A 20360-nucleotide genomic window follows, 5' to 3' on the forward strand; every position below is an offset into this window, starting at 1 on the left:
ACATTATCAGAAGTTCTTTATATATGACATTGATTCTGATTCTGTCAGGACATGATGGGACAGGAAGAGGGGACAGGACAGGATTGGGGGACAGGACAGGGGACAGGACAGAATGGGTGGTGGGGGACAGGACAGGACGGGGGGACAGGACAGGACTGGGGGGATAGGACAGGACAGGGTGTCAAAAATTGAAGGGACATTAAAAAACACACCTTTTCATGTCATTCTTTAAGACATGTTGTCTTTATATCTACGGTGATAAATCTTTTGATTTATCAGTCATATATATCTGTACAAGGACATATAACTCTGTCAGGCATATAAATACACAAAGCCTGGTCACAGTATCACTTCCTGTACCTAGGTATACTGGAGTTAGGGGGATTCCTGAACCTTCATCATACTTTGTGACCTGATTCTCTATATATCTGTGTAAATTAAGCATTTTCATAACTATTTCATTACTTTAAAATTGTTACACAAACTGTTAACAGGTCATCTGAATCAAATGATTATGATGAAGAATAAGTTTTTTTATTGCGATGTTTTATGTGAACAGATATTGTCTAGAATGGCTTCTTCTGTAAAGAAAAAATATAAAAAAAAATAATGTACTTTTTTAAAAAACCTATATTGATATTTGATTGATACAGTAATAAAATTGATTGGAACAGGTTGTTTCATGCCTTTAGTATCACTCAGCAGTCAAACTGTTTCCCCAAGGTGTTGGAACAAACATGAGGTTTCCCGAAGCCTCATCCTATGATTTCCGGAAACAATTTCATTGGATCAGTACCAACATGTATCAGGGAAACCGTTTTGGCTATTGAAAAATTGTATACTGGTAGTATGGCATGGAGATATTTTCCAACAGGAGCTTATCAGAGTTATTTACATAATGTGTGTTATGGTTGTCATGGAGACCAATTGTCTACATATTTTGTAACATTCCTACATCTCTCTGTATTGTAGTCGTAATATCAACCGATAACTCATGGAACTGTAATAAGACCACCCGTTATTTAGACTCAGATTTTTTTATATACCCCCTGGGCTTGTTACAGAATAACGCATTACAATGAAAATACATATTTATCACAGGTACAATATATCACTGTTTCACTTATCATAATAAATAAATATTAAATCTGTATTGAAGTAGTGGGATCTGCAGTATGATGATAATCCTTGACATATTTCACGATGATACAGAGTTGTCTTCTCCTCATGGAGCAGGATACTGTAATTATTGCTATTTTTGAGGATTTTTTTTTCTCTCCATATTTTGCTATTTTCAATGATAAAATAAAATCAGTCAAGAGCTACATCTACACAGAAAACGAAAAAAAAAATTAAGAGAGTGAATCGTTATCCATTTCGTGAGTTCCGGTGATCCTTTTACTTAAAAATTCTGCTTAAACTGTGAAATTGCACTTTTGTCACATTTTTCAATACTGAACATTAAACTGTTTGGCTGATATAAACAGATCATATTCTGTTTTGTAACACACCCCCAGCAAAATAAGAATGCTCGTTAACACACAGTAACAAGGTCAGAGAAACAATGTAATTAAGGAGAAATTCACTCAGCATTGGGGAGTCTAACGTGACAAAATTGTTACACATTGAGTGTGTTTCATTATAGTAAACTTTCCATTTCTTATAACTGGACACATCTTCCTACCTTCCATGGTTGTTTTCCCCCTTGGGAAGAGGATGCGAGCTACTGAAATTTGCTCCGTAAATTTTGTTGTACGTTTTTCTCCGTTAACTGTTGTTGCCGCTTGTTCTGTTGATATCCAAAGTTCTGTTTAAATGGCGTGGTAGATGAAGTTTCAGATGTCGGTTGTGGATATTTGCTTGCTCCCGTGTCTAGTGTTTTGGGTGTGGAGGCGGGTGGTGTGGGCATTGTAAAGCTGTCTCCTGAGGTTAAAGGTGAGGGCAGATCTGATTTCACTCCATCTGTGATGTTGATTTCACCAGTGAATGATCCCAACATCTCTCTCAGCTGACCCAGCAGCTCGTTAGACTTATTCTCTGCAAAGTCTGCGGATTTTAACCCTGGTACCCGTGGAAGTGTCAGATCAGAAGATTTGATCTCAGTACATGTGTCATATATTTGTACAGGACCTCCAACCTGAAGGGCATCCTTGCTGTTCTTCACACAGTCTGCGACCAGCTCTAGGTTCTTGTTGAGGTCGGACAGATATTTGTCCAGTTTTCTTCTGTTATACTCCTCCATTTCCTTCAGCGCTTTGATATATCCAACCTTCAGTTCATCCACCCAGGCTTTTATTTCTTCACTACGTTTGTCCACTTTCAAAACAAGGTTTTTGAAATGTTTTGAATTCTCCACTTTTTCTTCCTTTGTTATCTCAATTTCCTTTTGTAACTTTCTAAGTGAGTCTTTTTCTATCTGATTGATGAAGGTTTTTAAGTAATCTATCCGCTTTCTTTGGTCTCTCTCATCTGTTAGATTCACAATTGCATGACGTTGGTGCTGTTTGACACACTGCGAACACAGTAAGTCTCCTTCACAGTCCTTGCACACAAAAGCCACATCATGTTCACGATGTAGATTACACTGAGAGCTACCTGGGGCACGAATCGCAGTCTGTGCACGTAAAACAGTCCGGTTGGAAATCTGTGACATCTCAATGTTAATCCAAATATCAAAATAAAAGTCAGTTATATACTTAGATAGCCAGATCAAGTCAGGCAAATGTGAGCTCTCTATAAACTGAAATAGCTGAGGTCCTGATCGTATTATATTATGTACAAATGTAATCTACACATCTAATATCATATTCGAGATGACTTCAGAATTTTCAGCAGCACGCAATTTCTTTTTCCTTTCTTTTCAAAATCCACATTTACCAGACCAAGTAAAGACCCACTTAAGTTTAATTGACAAATTTGAATATGTTGCCAGCCTTCTTGTTATTGAAAGAAATTTTACTTCCTGGTTGAAATATTGTGTCAATGTTTTATTGCCTGAATTAACGTACTTGTGTAATGTACAGGTGTTTGTGTAAATAGAATACCTGTACAGACCCTGGTTGTCAGATTTCAATGTAGTTGATAACAACATACAGTAAAGCGATCTTAATTCCCTGTCATTATTTAGCTGTCAGATGTTATGTTTGAAAACGATTTATATTAAGACTTGCTGTAATTTTAAAAGGAAGAAACAATATTTATGAACGTTGTAAACAATTTAATAACTTTTCTTTCTCCCTATCATAAATTAAATGAGATTATTATCAGTAAGAGTATGGGGCGTTGTTAGTTTCTGATCAGCACTGGATAGAAAAAAAAAGGAAAGATTATTGAAATATGTTCTTTTGGGTACTAGGTTTCAGATATTCATCACAATAATGTTGCTCTGCCAAAAATAATAACCCAGCCAACATTTTTATAGGCAGACTGAAGATTCATGGGCCTATCACTGAACATGATATTTTTGGACAAAAATGTTATGTTTAAAGCAAAATAATGGTACATTGTGTTATAAAAGATTTCAGAAATGACTATTTTAATTTTGTTCATATGTTAGTTTTTATCAAGCTGTGAATAGTCGGGGTCAATTTGAGGCAGGGTCTCCTTTGTAGTGCTGTAGCTTCCTCAGTGAACAACATACTGGAGGCCCATCACATGTCATACAGGTCAATTAGGGTTAAAGTATCTTGCCCTAGGACATAACCATGACAACACAGACCAGTCCATTTCTCAACTTCTTGAGAAACACAAACGGGTAGCGTAGAAAGGTTTACTATAGGCCAAGGTTGTACAGACTGCGCTGTCGCATCCCTGGACCGTTTCAAGTTCTGAGCACGAGGTTATATTGTATTGTGCTTTAAAACAAAAATACAAAAAATGAATAAATGTGCCTGTTTATATTTAGGAATGTGATATATCTCCTATGACACACTAAATAGAATGTCCTTTATGAAAACACCTGTTTATGAGGAATGACATACATAGTAACAGGGTTTTGGTAAAATTTTTCACAACAGGATAGGTATACGCAAACAATCACACCTGTACATTATCATTATAATTATGAGGTAGTGTTATGTATAGTACCTTTCTCTTGAAACATATAGAAGTTAAGGGGCCAGGATAGCTCAGATGGTACAGAGTGTTTGCCAAGGTGCAAGGTTTTACGATTCCAATCCATAGTGATCCTAAAGGAAAACCCTGCCTGAAATGACACTGGCAGTTCATAGGGTGATAAACCCAACAAATAAACAAATGAGACATTGTACATATGTATGTCAGTAATGATTGATATAATAATTATGTAAATTTATGCAATAAGTATATTTATATATGTAAGAAGACAGTAATTCTGAAGGGTTATGGTTTGTTTCTTTTTTTAAGAATTACAACCAAAGTCCAACGTCATGGCAACCAGACTATGCTTATACACAAGGATATAGGCACCAGAACTCTGACACAGGTACCAATAGGTATGTATATATCCCAGTCAGAACTCTGACACAGGTACCAACAGGTGTGTGTATATATCCTAGTCAGAACTCTGTCACAGGTACAAACAGGTATGTATATATCCCAGTCAGAACTCTGTCACAGGTACAAACTGGTGTGTGTATATCCTAGTCAGAACTCTGACACAGGTTCCAACAGGTGTGTATATATCCTAGTCAGAACTCTGACACAGGTACAAACTGGTGTTTATATATCCTAGTCAGAACTCTGACACAGGTACCAACAGGTGTGTATATATCCTAGTCAGAACTCTGTCACAGGTACCAACAGGTATGTATCCTAGTCAGCACTCTGACACAGCTACCAACAGGTATGTATCCTAGTGACTTGCTTTTGTGCATGAAATCAAAACTAACATTTGCTAAATCACCAAGAATCACAATCATTGTGCAGTCTTGAAAAGTCCTTTAATAAAAGTCCTAGAAATACCTTGAATCTGTCATGTACCCTATGACCTTCAGGATCTTAAAACTGCCTTGAATTTGGTTAGGAACAGATCTGTTTGCTCTCTGAAGAAGCTTAGATTTATAAATGTAGATTACAGATATTAAGAATAATAATATTTGTGATCAAAATGATTAACCTTGACCAACTTTGAAGGATGAATGAAGACTGTAACAAAATCTTAATCTATTAATCAACATATAATTTGATTCAAATCAATTTTACAAATTTCAACTGGACCCCTATAACAATCGAAGGAGAGAAAAGCAGGTGAGTTTAGAATAAAATAAAAAAGACACCTATCCTTTTGTTCCTTTCTACATTTGAATGTTGAATGAAGTTGACCTCTATGACTGATACAGGTACCTGCCATATCCAGACGATGTCGGAGTCGAGTCGGACCTCATACAGGACTACACAGATGCTTTACGTATAGACGACCCGTCCTGGATACATACAGCAGGTGAAGAGCTCTTCTCTTGATTGTTTTCAGGCTTAAGATATTTTCTAAGTTGGTAATATTGCTTTGTCTTTTACACTTTAAGAATTGATAATAAAATTTGTTTGTTGATATCTGTGCTGAATAATACAAGTTGTATATATGGTTGACTGATTTTCTCATTATTTCAAGTGTGACGTTGCAGCTTCATTGCACCATGTGCATTGTAATGTCGCTTAAGGGAAAGATTTTAAGAGTAAAAATATCACAAATTGAGATTTTTTATCAGTCTAATTAAATAAAGTTTTCACAAATATTTGGAAAAGTATCAAAGTTGTGTGAGAAACAGAATCTTGCATTTGTTTCCATTTCATATTTAATTTATAAAACTTGTTACAAATTTTTCAATTCACCTTGCCAAGGATTGGTTAGATAAACTCATATTCATGAAAGCTCATAAAAGATCCTACATTTCAATTAAGTGTCGAGACCTAAATAGACATATTTGATCACATTTGACCTAAATGTGTTGCTTCTAATGCACTACATCTGTATTTGTATTCCTATTAAAACAATAGTCAAGGTAATGCAAATTTTGTTCTGACCTTTGATGGATTGTAATACTGTAATACTTAAAAACTGTCAAAAAATTTAATTACCCAGCAAATGTTTTCCTACTGAAACAGAATGGTGAGGAAATGGGTCTTTTCATCTCTGTATTGGAAACATTTGAGACATGGGTAAAATTTAATAACTCTAAATTTGCCAAACTCAGGAAATTAAACGACTACACAGTAACAAATAGAAATGTAATGATAACCTGGGTATATGTATAATTATATATATGTCTTTATTGAATTTAGAGAATTTCCATAAACCTGTAAATTTTCTTTATTATAGGGCTGCATCACCATCCACAGGAGGATTCCCCAAATCCAGAAGTAAGTATTTTCAAACTGGATTATCTCCCTTCTATGTTATCCTGGAATTTCACCATTGTATGGGAAAAGTTATGGCAACTGCTATATATTTTCACATATTATAGTGTACAGAGTGATATAGTATATGTTAGCGCTGAGGACTGGTTTTATTTGGTTAGATAAGTCTGATTATTTTCTGTAACAGACACTGTGCTAAGTTAGTACAGTGACAGTACATGTAATACAGGTTTGTAATAGACACTGTGCTAAGTAAGTACAGTGACAGTACATGTACTGCAGGTTTTGTTTTGCCATAAACAAAATGTAGCAAAAAGGAGACTGTTATATTTCCACTTTAAAGTTTTGTGTTCAGATCCATCATGCAAACAGTATTAGTCCTACTTCAACCAAACTTGGTACATTTACATACAGATAGATCATCTGAAGGATACTTCAACACAACCATCTTTTCAAAAAAATATCTTCCAGATTTTTATGGCCCAGCAACTCTGAAACTTACAGATGCTATGGAGAAGCTGTACTTTCAACATAAAGTTCAGTTTCTCATGAAGGGAATATGGGTGCATTATAGTATGGACATTTTAACCCGTCAAGTAGATTATTCAAATTAAATTTTTTCCATTATTTGTATTTTTTCTGGCGTCTTCATTGTCTTAAGATTTTGAGAAATGACTGATATGTCCTTTCAGATTTAGTTTATAGTCATACTGAAACAAGTACTGAAAAATATTGGGAAAACTTTTCCATTTTGGGAAGAGTGGTATTTTGGGGAAAACTTAAAGTTTAGTCACTTTTGTGAATTTTCAAAACTTTCATTTCATGTTTTACAATTCATCAGTATTCAAACATGACGAAGTATATATGGTCTTTACAAATTGTGTTTTTAAATGATATTATTATGACATTTTTTGAGAGGGGGAGGATTTTAGTGATTTTTGTAAAAGTTTTGATGAAGCATGACCACATTAACAAAACAGGCTAGATGAGACAAAATTACATGTAATTCCTATATTATATTATAGTATTTTGTTATTGTTTTCAGACTGAAGAGGATGACAACTCTGCCAATGTGATTCATTTTGGAGTTGTCTGACAATTATAGAATTACTGGAAGATGTAGGGCCATTCCAATGTTGAATCATCAAGGAGTTTCTGAGAGCGATAGTGCCTTTTTGTTACTGAAATGGTTATGGTGATATATCATCCTAAATTATATTTATTTTTATCTTAGGGAATGTTATTAATCTTTATAACTACAGGTACTCAGAACATGATATAACAGAAATGGTATTCATCGTCTTTTCTGGTGATATCTTAAATTCAACATAGTACTATGCAACATGTAGGACTGTACAAGTTTAGTTCTATTTCAGAACATTTTTCTTCAGGTTTTTAATGTCAATAGAATAGAAATCTTATAACACAACCAGTAGAAGATTGGAGTGTGACCTACAGATTATTCCACACAGCAAAATCATATCACTGACTGGAGAAATTCCAAAATAGTAAAAGGGAAAACAACCTTTTCACTGGTTAAGGAAGCCATCTGAATACACCACAGTGGGCCAGTACTGAACAGGGATGAGGGGGGCCACAGATTCTCACACATCTTTGACCAAGTGTTGAACAAAGCGTAGTCAAATTGACTGCAGTGCATTGTTACCATTTTGTGCAGTTTTTGGTCTATAATCTGTTTACCATCTCGTCACACTAATTTTGACCTTAGTGTACATGGAATTATTGTACTGCTGAAACAGTAAGTCGACTCCTTTCCATCTTGTAGTTATCAAAATGCCTGCATACAAATCTTTACTGGTTGTGTTATAAGAACTTCTATTCTATCTACCAGGTTTAGCTCATCATATGTATGAAAAAACAGGACCTAATAAAGACTTCCGGTTATAAAGGGACTTTGTTCCAGAAAACAAAATACACATACATAGTTAAGGAATGTGTTCTTATACCTACTTGTGTATGATGTGGGGTAAAAATTTGGAGCAATTCCATAATGTCAATTTTGTTCTTTTACACTACAAAAAATAAGATACTGTAATTGTTCTTATTTTGGTGAAATCAAATTTTAATGTATTAACTTTTAACAAGAAAGTACGATGATAAATTTAAAATAATTATTGTATCATACAGAAACTGCAATAAATGCTATCATATTTTAGCACGATTTTTGAACGAGAAAAAAAAACCCAGATTACCACTAAAAATGGTATGTTTACGGTATTGCCATAATCTAAATTCCAAAAATAAATTATTGCAGATATTTGTAAGTGAAATCTGAAAATCTATTGAAAATTTGTAATGGAAGTTGAATATATTATTGGCCAGTACTGAATTTGTTTGCAGAATTTCTTATACCTATTTCTATAAACCAAAGATTGTAAAAAAAAAACCACATAAGTGAATAGCACTTTTAATACAAATAAAAGCCAAACAATGAATTTAACTGCATCATACAGCTGTTATGTCCTTCTAGGACTGGTCAGTACTGCCAAGGGCTTAAAATTTTATGTCAAGGAAGTAACTGAAGTGATAAAAAAATATGTCAAAATCTAGATTGGGAGGTGTACCAGCTTGATGATTCATTGAATTTCTTAAAATAATTTCATCATACCAGCTGTGTTGTTTCGGGAGATTCATGCACTAGATAATTTTTTTGAAGATTATAATATTTTCCAATGAATTTGAAGTGTACATACTATAAAGTGTGCATTCATATAAATATGTGATATTTTATTCATTTTAGGTAGTCTCATGTCATTTTATACAGGTGAAAATATCCATAGGCTCGAGCTGGTCTGTGGTATGTAACAGTATACAGATAAGGGTATATTCCACAGCATTGATTACAAATCTTATTTTTGACAGTTATTCAGGTTGTTGCTAAAAGCCCATCTTTTTCGGTATTTTCCAACTAGTTTCTAAAAAATTGATAAATTTTCATCTTTTCCAGCGATGGACCAGACAGAGCTTTCGTATCATTATATATCACATACTGTGTATCTAAAGTGTTGTGAATTCCACACTTATTCTATAGTGTTGTGTATCCCATAGATCAGCTACGGCACCAGTGTGATATGATTCCTCAACTATCAAGTTTAATTTCAGAGAATATGGCATAGTGTGTACGTGTGTGTGCGTGTGTGTGTACAATATGTATATGAGAAGGTTTTGGTGTACATGTGTTGGTGTGTAAGAATGTGTTACACAGGTTATGAGGGGATTTGGTTGTAGTGTTGTTTCATACAATTTTTTAAAAAAATATTTGTATAAAATTAGATTGGACTTCATTTGTTGTTTGTTCTCTTTATATGTTTTTTTTTTTTTATTGTTTTTTTTTCTGAGTTTACTTGCTGTAACAGCAAATGAAGGTACACAGGAATCAAGTAAGCTGTAGTCTAAAGTTTTTCTCTTAGTATTTCTGCTTCCTAGCTAGCTGTCAGTAAGTCATCTGTGTAATATATTACAGAAGTGGACAAGAAAATTGAAAATGACTAATAACCCAACAAAATTAGACAAATTACATATGTGATGACCCTTGAATGACTCGGTCATGTAATGGCCCTTGGACGACCTGGGTCATGTGATGACCTTGGACGACTGGGTCATGTGATGACCCTTGGACTGTTAGGTTATGTGATGACCCTTGGGCGCTGGGTCATGTGATCACCCTTGGAGGGCTGGGTCATGTGATCACCCTTTGACGGCTGGGTCATGTGATCATCCATGAACGGCAGTTTTAAACAAGTATACAAACTGAAGTTCTGATCTGGAGTTATATGATGTAATATGAAGCAGTAATGAAATGCACCTGCCCCTGCTGGGTATCGAACTACCAGCCCAAAGTCACTTGCATGACTCTGTCGCTTGACTAAAAGGGAACTCCTACTAGTGGTGCCCGGGTGAGTGATATGTCCCTCCTTCACAAATCAGCACACAAGTCAGATTTGATACAGACAACACTACAATCGTTAACCTTTGATTGGCCAAAGACATCGAGGGATACACTTTGATTGGCCAATGGCACCGACGAGTACACTTTGATCGGCCAATGGCATCGGGGAGCACACTTGGACTGGCCAATGGCACCGACGAGTACACTTTGATCGGCCAATGGCATCGGAGAGTACACTTGGACTGGCCAATGGCATCGGGGAGCACACTTGGATTGGCCAATGGCACCGACGAATACACTTTGATCGGCCAATGGCATCGGGGAGTACACTTGGACTGGCAAATGGCATCGAGGAGTTCACTTTGATCGGCAATAGCATCGGGGGGTACACTGCTTTCAATGGGGTTCCGTCTCTATCTGGATATCTTAATGTCTAGTCCACTAGCCAAAACTTCTACAGTTCTTCTTCTGGTAGGGAGTGGACTCAATTAGAGTGTTTAAACTCCGAGACAAGTAAACTGATTATGACCTGGTAGAACATGATGACTCTAGATCTGCTCCTGGCGTGTCTCTGATGTTATGGTTCTTCTCCTATCGTTGGAATATGTTTTGAACACAGCAATGTTCTATTCTGTAGTGATTACCAGTTGCAAATCTTGCAGCTTGTCTCAGAACCCTCTCGGATTGGTCAAAATGACGCTGAATATGGAGATCCCATTACGAACAGATGTTACCAAGGTGGTGTAGACCTACGTTTTTATTTCTGTCACATCTCCAACTTACAACCTTGTAAGTTCCTTCACAGGCATCCAAGGGATCTGGTAGTTTGGACGGATGTGTTGTCGATACATTCTCGGCAGGAAGCAGGAGAGATCAGTGGATATCTGGATGCCAAGGCTTGAGTCCAGGAACATGGAGGCTGTAGACGTCGGTTTTCTTTCTTTCTGGAGATATGGCTAGTAGTGCATTGGTTTGCTGGCAGAAAACCTATCAAACAATAGACACTCTACCACTAGACTAGAGAGAAAATTTTGCCACGAGCACCCTCAACTTCTACAAAAAAAAAAAAACATCAAGAAAGTACCAACATGTCAACATAATCATTGTTCAGAAAACTGTTTTTTTTTCAAAATCATCAAATGACTTGTTAATATTTGAACCAGAACAAATTCTAAATTAACTCCACTCTCCACGAAAAAAAATTAGAACACAATAACACAAGGGAAAATACAAAATTATCTAACAGAGACAAGTTTCCAGAAAAAGAAACATTAGGAATTATCCTTTATACATAAATGTACATTGTATATTTCTTTCCAGTAAGACATCAATGACTCAAACCCACAACAATATTGGTAATGTACAGAGATTTTGTTGTTTGGTGCGGGGATTTTTACAACCCTTTGCCTACATTTGTGATGCAGAAAAGGACCAGTTGAATATAATATAATTTCTGATATCTTGTACATAACTATGCTTTACTTGTCGTCTGAATAATAGAGGTAAAACAGAGCTTTACCGTGACGTCACACACATATTTACTTACTGGATATATATATATATACAAATTATGTACATAAAAAAAATAAGACTACGTCATCATGTACCATTGTCTCGCCTCTTCACTCCGACAGGAAAGACAGGATTAAATATAGTAAGTGTTCTTCTGCCTTAGAAAGCTCAGGATACATTTTGTAGTGTAAACTGAAACTTGAATCACCCATCCCAAGATTAATCCGGGATTAAATTTGTGAAAGTATTTAAAATCCAGATTAATAAACGACTACACAGCGGTTTCTCAGAATTGGCGATATGAGTCAATGAGGAATTTCAGTGACTGCGTTAATCTTTCGTTTTCTTTTATAAAGTAGTATGGGCAGTTTACCCATTTTGGCATAGTGTCGTGATAATTTCACAAGGTATATGTAATAGGCCTTAATTTTGGTACCATTTTTTTTATTTCCTCTCTGATAAGATTGTTTTGAATTGCATCAAGGCGACTAAAACCGTGGTAAAATCACTCTCTGAAAATATGAAATGTAATATTTTCCAAGTGTATGTTACAACACGAAAATTTTCTCTAAGAAGTGACTGTCATTCCTTTTGAAATCTAACATGGGTTTTCTCTCAAGTCTCACGCATGCGCGCAATCTAGGTTGAGAGCTGTAATATTCGACATGTGATATGTATAAATATCTATGGAAATTACATATAAGTAATTGTTGTGAAGCCGATTACTTTTTTCTTTTTCTTTTAAGTTTTATTTATCTGTGTATGCTCTCAAGTTATTTTCATATCAATTCTTCTTGATTTGCTTATTTTATTGGGAAGGTGGCATCTCTTGGATGTGGCTATGATTAAGTTTTATCCTTTCAAATTTAACGTTCTTAATGACGGTCTTTAATTTTAAAAAAATGAAACAAATTACTTAATGACATATAAATACTTCCATTGTTTTTTTTTATCTAATTATGTCTAAATAACGAGACCACCTCTAGTGACAATATATTGTACGGACTAAACATCCTTCACATCAACAAGACAACACTTTCTTTATCATTAATTACCCTTAAAAAGGTATATGTACGTAATTGTAACGTACACCTCCAAACGAATGTTGCTGGCTGAGGTCACTTGAGGTCAGTTTTCACAAGATCAGCGTTTGATGTTTTCATACTTACTTGTTTAAGTATTTTAAAAATTAATCTTTATTTAAGTTTTATTTCGCGAAATCGGGTCTTATAGTTTACTGGGTCTTACGATAAATTTCTTTCCGGCTTTGTGTACAGATTTGTCGCGCGCACATCCCGGTATAGCAGTCGGGACACTTGAGATAAAAGGAATGAAGTTTAATCTGGTTTAAACTTTAGCGTGTCACTGTATTTTTTACAAGACAGGAGTGTTGAAGTGTTAAAAACAACCCCCTTTGTGCTTGGACTGGGGATCGCTCATTTTCACACCAAGCCTGCGCACATTACACGCATATAAAAACAATACGCAAAGACAATAGACTGAGGTAAGCGATTTTATTAACACTATCTGTAAAGTATGTGAAAGATTATAAATATGTTTATTTGAAATTTATTAATTAATTATGTGTATAACTTATCTATCGAAATTTTTAGATCTGTAGACATTCCAATTATATCGTAGAAATATCATCATAGTTAAGTTTATTGACTTGAAAGATTCGAAATTTTAATATCATCCAAGACGAATGTATATCTATTCTTCCTGTCAGCAGCTTTATCTATTTATTTATTTATTCATTTATTTATTTATTCAACATAGCATGTGCAATAAGTTTTCACCGCGACATAACTACACAGTTTCGATGTCCAAGTGGGTTTGTTTGTTTGTTGTCAAAAGTTCACAGTCTTAAATATAAACAAATAATGCTGCTTTCACATATTATAACGACCTCGCCTTTCTGGTCAGTCCGATCTGAGAACTGATCATCACGATTTTAGGTAGTGAAACTCTTGTTAACCGCGGAATTCGCGAGCAATCGTGACTCAAACGGATTTGACTGTTTTCAGAGGCATCAAAAATCAAACTAAATTCATTGACTTTATATGGTTAAAAAAAGTTTGATTTGTAGTCTTATCAAAAAAGCTTAAGTTCAATATTTGTCCCCATGACCGCCTCGATTTTTTCCTTTGATATAAAACCTTAAGAAATACATTTCAATTCTTAAATAGCAAATCAAGATAAACACACAATATTTATTTGTTTGTTTATTTATTTGGAACGTCATTGTTACTTGTTGATCATTATTGTTATATTCATATAAGATTTATCTAGACATTCACCTATCAGCTTGTTCCCTTCCTACGCCGTTAATAAAAATATATCTGTTATAAGTTCCTGTCCTACATATATCCATTTCACTTTGATCCAACTGGACAAGTACCAATATTTTTAAGGGGTCTTCAATAACTCGGCACACAGAAGGAATTTAAAATATACTAGATTCAAACTCAAACTCGTTCAATTCATAATAGTTTAAAATCCAAAATAAAACCCGTACCATCTGTATTTCGTTTCGAGTAAAGGGTTGGTAAAACAGAAAGTAGAATAAACATGTACATATGATAACAGATTAAGTCGAACTTCGTTATCTCGAACCCTACATAATTCGAAGACCACGCTTAATTGGAAGCATTTCTACGGTCCCTGTCTAACTTTATACAAAACATTCGATCTCACTTAGATCGAATACTCTGTTTCTCATGGTCCCACCGAGTTCGAGATAAAGAGGTTTGACTGTATATCTATGCTGCACATTGATGGTAATATCATTTAGAGAGTTTAAGAGGGTTTTTAGATAGGGGATTTGAGTAAGAAGTATAATTATAATTAAAATACATTGATATATTAATATGTTTGTAAAGAAAAACATTTACATTAGAGGGAAAGTTGCGAAGGGCAAGGATAGTGATGAAAAGGAAAAGTAAAGTAGTCAAGAGGTTCAAAAGCATTGTGAACGAGAGATGGATCACTTGAAAACAGGCCAGTAATTGTATAATGTTTGTCTCGCATATATTTTTTTAAAAAATGAATTAAACACAGCATGTTTTACTGCTAGCCCTGCTAGTTACTCTATAAAGCCTTTGTCTAGTCTTAGTATTGAAATCGAGAAGCGTTTCTAAAGCTGGTATTGTCTAAATTCCTTAGAAAAACCACCAGAGGTTAGACCCAACATGAGGGATGATCTCGCTCTTCAAACAACCTTCATACAGCTCGCATAACAACTCATAAGTCATATTCTTACTACAATAATGTCCAAATTGAGTAAGTTTTTATACACACCACATAACATTTTATAGATCTTGATCAGCCCTGAATGGAAGATACCATACAAATCATGCTACTATCGTTAAATATATCGGAGAAAAATTCTTAAACAAGACACAAGACCAAAATAGAGGCACGAATGGGTAATAATGATCACATATCCGATAGGGAGGGTCATCCTAAGTAGTTTTGTTTCTTGATTTTCAGGGTTGAGGATGAGAGCAACACTTTCCTTCCTACTGTGTATCAGTACATTGATCCCAGGGTCTCTAACAAAGGAAGTCGATTGGTAAGTATGAGATCATCTCTATTGTTCAAAAATACACGTATGTATATCATAATTATGTCACATTTCAGAATTTCTGTTTTTAAGTTTGTGTAGTTGATATGGTAACGAGTCCAGTACGAGGTAAATAAAGTAGAAAATTTGCCGCGTGTTTCATTGCAATTTCACAAACTAAACACAAGGCTTATATTTACAATATTTTATTTGAACAACAACATTCAAGTGGACAGAAACCAACATCTACATCATGTTGTACAAAACATTTATTACATAAAACTTCTCCTAAAGCACTTCTCTGTTACACTATATCACTTCCCTGTTACACTATACCACTTCTCTGTTACACTGTATCGCTTCTCTGTTACACTATACCACTTCTCTGTTACACTATATCACTTCTCTGTTACACTATATCACTTCTCTGTTACACTATATCACTTCTCTGTAACACTGTATCACTTCTCTGTTACACTATATCACTTCTCTGTTACACTATATCACCTCTCTGTTACACTATATCACTTCTCTGTTACACTATATCACTTCTCTGTTACACTGTATCACTTCTCTGTTACACTGTATCACTTCTCTGTTACACTATATCACTTCTCTGTTACACTATACCACTTCTCTGTTACACTGTATCACTTCTCTGTTACACTATATCACTTCTCTGTTACACCATATCACTTCTTCTCTGTTACACTATATCACTTCTCTGTTACACTCTGTTACACTATATCACTTCTTCTCTGTAACACTATATCACTTCTCTGTTACATATATCACTTCTCTGTTACACTATATCACTTCTCTGTTACACTATATCACTTCTCTGTTACACTATATCACTTCTCTGTTACACTATATCACTTCTCTGTTACACTCTGTTACACTATATCACTTCTTCTCTGTAACACTATATCACTTCTCTGTTACACTATATCACCTCTCTGTTACACTATATCACCTCTCTGTTACACTATATCACCTCTCTGTTACACTATATCACTTCTCTGTTACACTCTGTTACACTATATCACTTCTTCTCTGTAACACTATATCACTTCTCTGTTACACTATATCACCTCTCTGTTACACTATATCACCTCTCTGTTACACTATATCACTTCTCTGTTACACTATATCACTTCTTCTCTGTTACACTATATCACTTCTCTGTTACACTATATCACTTCTCTGTTACACTATATCACTTCTCTGTTACACTCTGTTACACTATATCACTTCTTCTCTGTTACATATATCACTTCTCTGTTACACTATATCACTTCTCTGTTACACTGTATCACTTCTCTGTTACACTATATCACTTCTCTGTTACACTATATCACTTCTCTGTTACACTATATCACTTCTCTGTTACACTATATCACTTCTCTGTTACACTCTGTTACACTATATCACTTCTTCTCTGTAACACTATATCACTTCTCTGTTACACTATATCACCTCTCTGTTACACTATATCACCTCTCTGTTACACTATATCACCTCTCTGTTACACTATATCACTTCTCTGTTACACTATATCACCTCTCTGTTACACTATATCACCTCTCTGTTACACTATATCACTTCTCTGTTACACTCTGTTACACTATATCACTTCTTCTCTGTAACACTATATCACTTCTCTGTTACATATACCTCTCTGTTACACTATATCACCTCTCTGTTACACTATATCACTTCTCTGTTACACTATATCACTTCTCTGTTACACTATATCACTTCTCTGTTACACCATATCACTTCTTCTCTGTTACACTATATCACTTCTCTGTTACACTATATCACTTCTCTGTTACACTATATCACTTCTCTGTTCTCTGTTACACTATATCACTTCTTCTCTGTTACATATATCACTTCTCTGTTACACTATATCACTTCTCTGTTACACTGTATCACTTCTCTGTATATCACTTCTCTGTTACATATATCACTTCTCACACTATATCTTCTCTGTATATCACTTCTCTGTTACACTATATCACTTCTCTGTTACACTGTATCACTTCTCTGTTACACTATATCACTCCTCTGTTACACTATATCACTTCTCTGTTACATATATCACTTCTCTGTTACACTATATCACTTCTCTGTTACACTGTATCACTTCTCTGTTACACTGTATCACTTCTCTGTTACACTGTATCACTTCTCTGTTACACTGTATCACTTCTCCTCTGTTACACTGTATCACTTCTATGTTACATATATCACTTCTCTGTTACACTATATCACTTCTCTGTTACACTATATCACTTCTCTGTTGCACTGTATCACTTCTCTGTAACACTATATCACTTCTCTGTATATCACTGTTATATCACTTCTCTGTATACACTATATCACTTCTCTGTTACATATATCACTGTTCTCTGTTACACTATATCACTTCTTCTCTGTAACACTATATCACTTCTCTGTTACATATATCACTTCTCTGTTACACTATATCACTTCTCTGTTACACTGTTTTACTTCTCTGTTACACTATATCACTTCTCTGTTACACTGTATCACTTCTCTGTTACACTGTATCACTTCTCCTCTGTTACACTGTATCACTTCTATGTTACGCTATCTCACTTCTCTGTAACACTATATCACTTCTCTGTTACACTATATCACTTCCCTGTTTAACTCTGTCCTATCTCCATCACTCTACATAATACATCAGCTGTTTTGATATTAACAATACGACATTTTCTTGTTTCAGTGGACAATTTGACTCCGCCTTTCTGAATTGTGCATGCAATGCCCTCAAGTCTGCCAACAAGGTTAGTAGACAAGGATGAAAGTAGTAATTAAAGATCTTAAGTGATCTGTTTGTGTTGGGTTTTATATATTGTTCTATAATTGATAGTATTATTAAATGTATATATGTGTAATGTTCTATTACTGATACCATAGATACTCTGATAATATCTGTATTTGTGTAACGTTCTATTACTGATACCATAGATACTCCGATAATATCTGTATTTGTGTAACGTTCTATTACTGATACCATAGATACTCTGATAATATCTGTATTTGTGTAACGTTCTGTTATTCATATTGTGAATATTGTGCCATTTTATTTGTAGAATGTTTCAGCAGCCAAACGTCCTACTCCCCGGACCAAAGATCAGAATCGGTTTGATGACGTCATTGACACGATTTGCGAGTATGTAGTGTAAACCTGTAAACATATAGACATGTGTAGACGGAATAAATCACATATGTTTGATTTGATAAATCTAAATAATTTTATTTGACCTAAAACGACGGGTTATGCATCTCTAACTTTCTTCGTCGCGGCTAGTTTCTTTGAACTAAAATTCAAATCACCAACTGATGATATGTAATTATTAATTATTAAGTTATTGTTGTTAATGTATAAGACGAGGATTTTAGTAACCACTTTTGTATGTTTTTGATGCCTCCGGATCGAAAGATCGGGGACATATTGTGTTTATCTGTTGTCAATTTCAACCTTTCCCACTACTATTGTACCGTAAGAGGTAGAGCGTTCATAATTGACCTGTTTATTCCTTGTGACAAGACCTTTTCAGTGGTACCAATATTTTTGACCGTATGGTTCTAATTTATTTCCAACCGAGGGCATAGTGTTTTATAAACACATCTTAATATCATTATATTACCATAAGACGACCCTATGAGAGTCTTTTATGATACGCTAATGTGAAAAGGTTTTCATGCTTTGTATGTTACAGTGAATACTTTTGTGATTTTAAATTGTATCTAAAGTGAATAGTTTTCAATCTTTTTAGCTCTTAGTTGTGTGTTTCATGTATACGTAGTTTTCAATACTTAGTTATACCATAAGCTGTATGCTAAATCGGAAGTCGTCAAAATCTGATTTTTTTAAATCATTATTTTCGGGGTTACTCTGTACTTTATAAAGTCAATATTTTCACATATTTTGAAAAAATAGTATCAATAGTTTATGGTTTTCAATATTCAGGTTTACGTTATCTCAAATCGATCTTTTCCATTGTTTTAGGAAAGAGTATTTAAAGTTAATAGTATTGGGGAACACATATTTTAAGTTAAAGTAAATAGTTTTCAATATATTGGGGAATACATATTTTAAGTTAAAGTAAATAGTTTTCAATGTATTAGCGGATAGATGTTTTTAGTTAAAGTAAATAATTTTCAATGTATTGGGGAATACATATTTTAAGTTAGAGTAAATAGTTTTCAATGTATTGGGGTAAACATGGGTCAAGTTTCAGGAAATGATTTTCAATGTATTGGGGGATACATTTTTTAAGTTAAAGCAAATACTTTTTTAGGGTCATATTATAAATACAATAATTTTCAATATGTTTGATACATTTTATGAAAGTTAATAATTTGTATTGTTTGGGGGAGAATATTATGTTAGGAGTGAATGAAGATGTTATGGGTGAAACATGTCTACGTTTATGTGTTGAGGGTGTACTTCAGTGAGGAGGAGTTTTTAATGTTTTGCAGAAAATTTTAATTACCTTCTTTCAAAAATTTTGGGACATCTTTATGTAATAAACAACATCTTGATAATTTTCTTTTAAAGAAGTCAGCCAGCGTTGCAGAAATGTGTTGATTCCGGCTTAATGAGTTCCATGAATCCCTTGGATGTCTTCATTAGGCAAATGTTTGATTTGGGCCATCTGGAAACAGCCTTGACACCTGTCTGCAATAAGATATCAGGTAGGACACAATTTAGACAATACTTTAAATCAGATTTTTGTGTGTAGATTTCATTTTGAATATAACATAAAAAAACCCTGGTCAAAATCAACTCTCAACACATACCGCGGTACTTTTTGCTATCTATCAGCGAAACCCTACGAAGGTCATTTTGAAGAAAAAAAAAAAAAGATAAAAATATATCTATGTTTGTCGTTAAAACGCGTGAGTTACCTAGTTTTAACGCGAGTTTTCTTTCGTAAAAATGTGTTGACAATATACAGAGTTGCATTTTCAACATTTTAAAAATTTAACTTTTGAACT

General features: G+C 34.5%; 1 protein-coding gene across 1 annotated transcript in view; it reads left to right on the top strand.

Annotated features, from left to right (window-relative positions):
- LOC132547369 (WD repeat-containing and planar cell polarity effector protein fritz homolog) overlaps nucleotides 1–7679 on the top strand; it is a 32187-nt gene extending 24508 nt beyond the window's left edge. Inside the window, exons 25-28 of the mRNA XM_060211129.1 lie at nucleotides 4384–4472; nucleotides 5319–5419; nucleotides 6296–6336; nucleotides 7379–7679. Coding sequence (XP_060067112.1) covers nucleotides 4384–4472; nucleotides 5319–5419; nucleotides 6296–6336; nucleotides 7379–7429 — 282 coding nt within the window. The 3' untranslated portion in view covers nucleotides 7430–7679. The remainder of the gene's footprint in view (nucleotides 1–4383; nucleotides 4473–5318; nucleotides 5420–6295; nucleotides 6337–7378) is intronic.
- The last annotated feature ends 12681 nt before the right edge of the window (nucleotides 7680–20360 follow it).

The sequence above is a fragment of the Ylistrum balloti genome, unplaced genomic scaffold (assembly GCF_031769215.1).
Source record: "Ylistrum balloti isolate Yb309-2 unplaced genomic scaffold, AGI_CSIRO_Ybal_v1 Utg369950, whole genome shotgun sequence".
Lineage (NCBI taxonomy): Eukaryota > Metazoa > Mollusca > Bivalvia > Pectinida > Pectinidae > Ylistrum > Ylistrum balloti.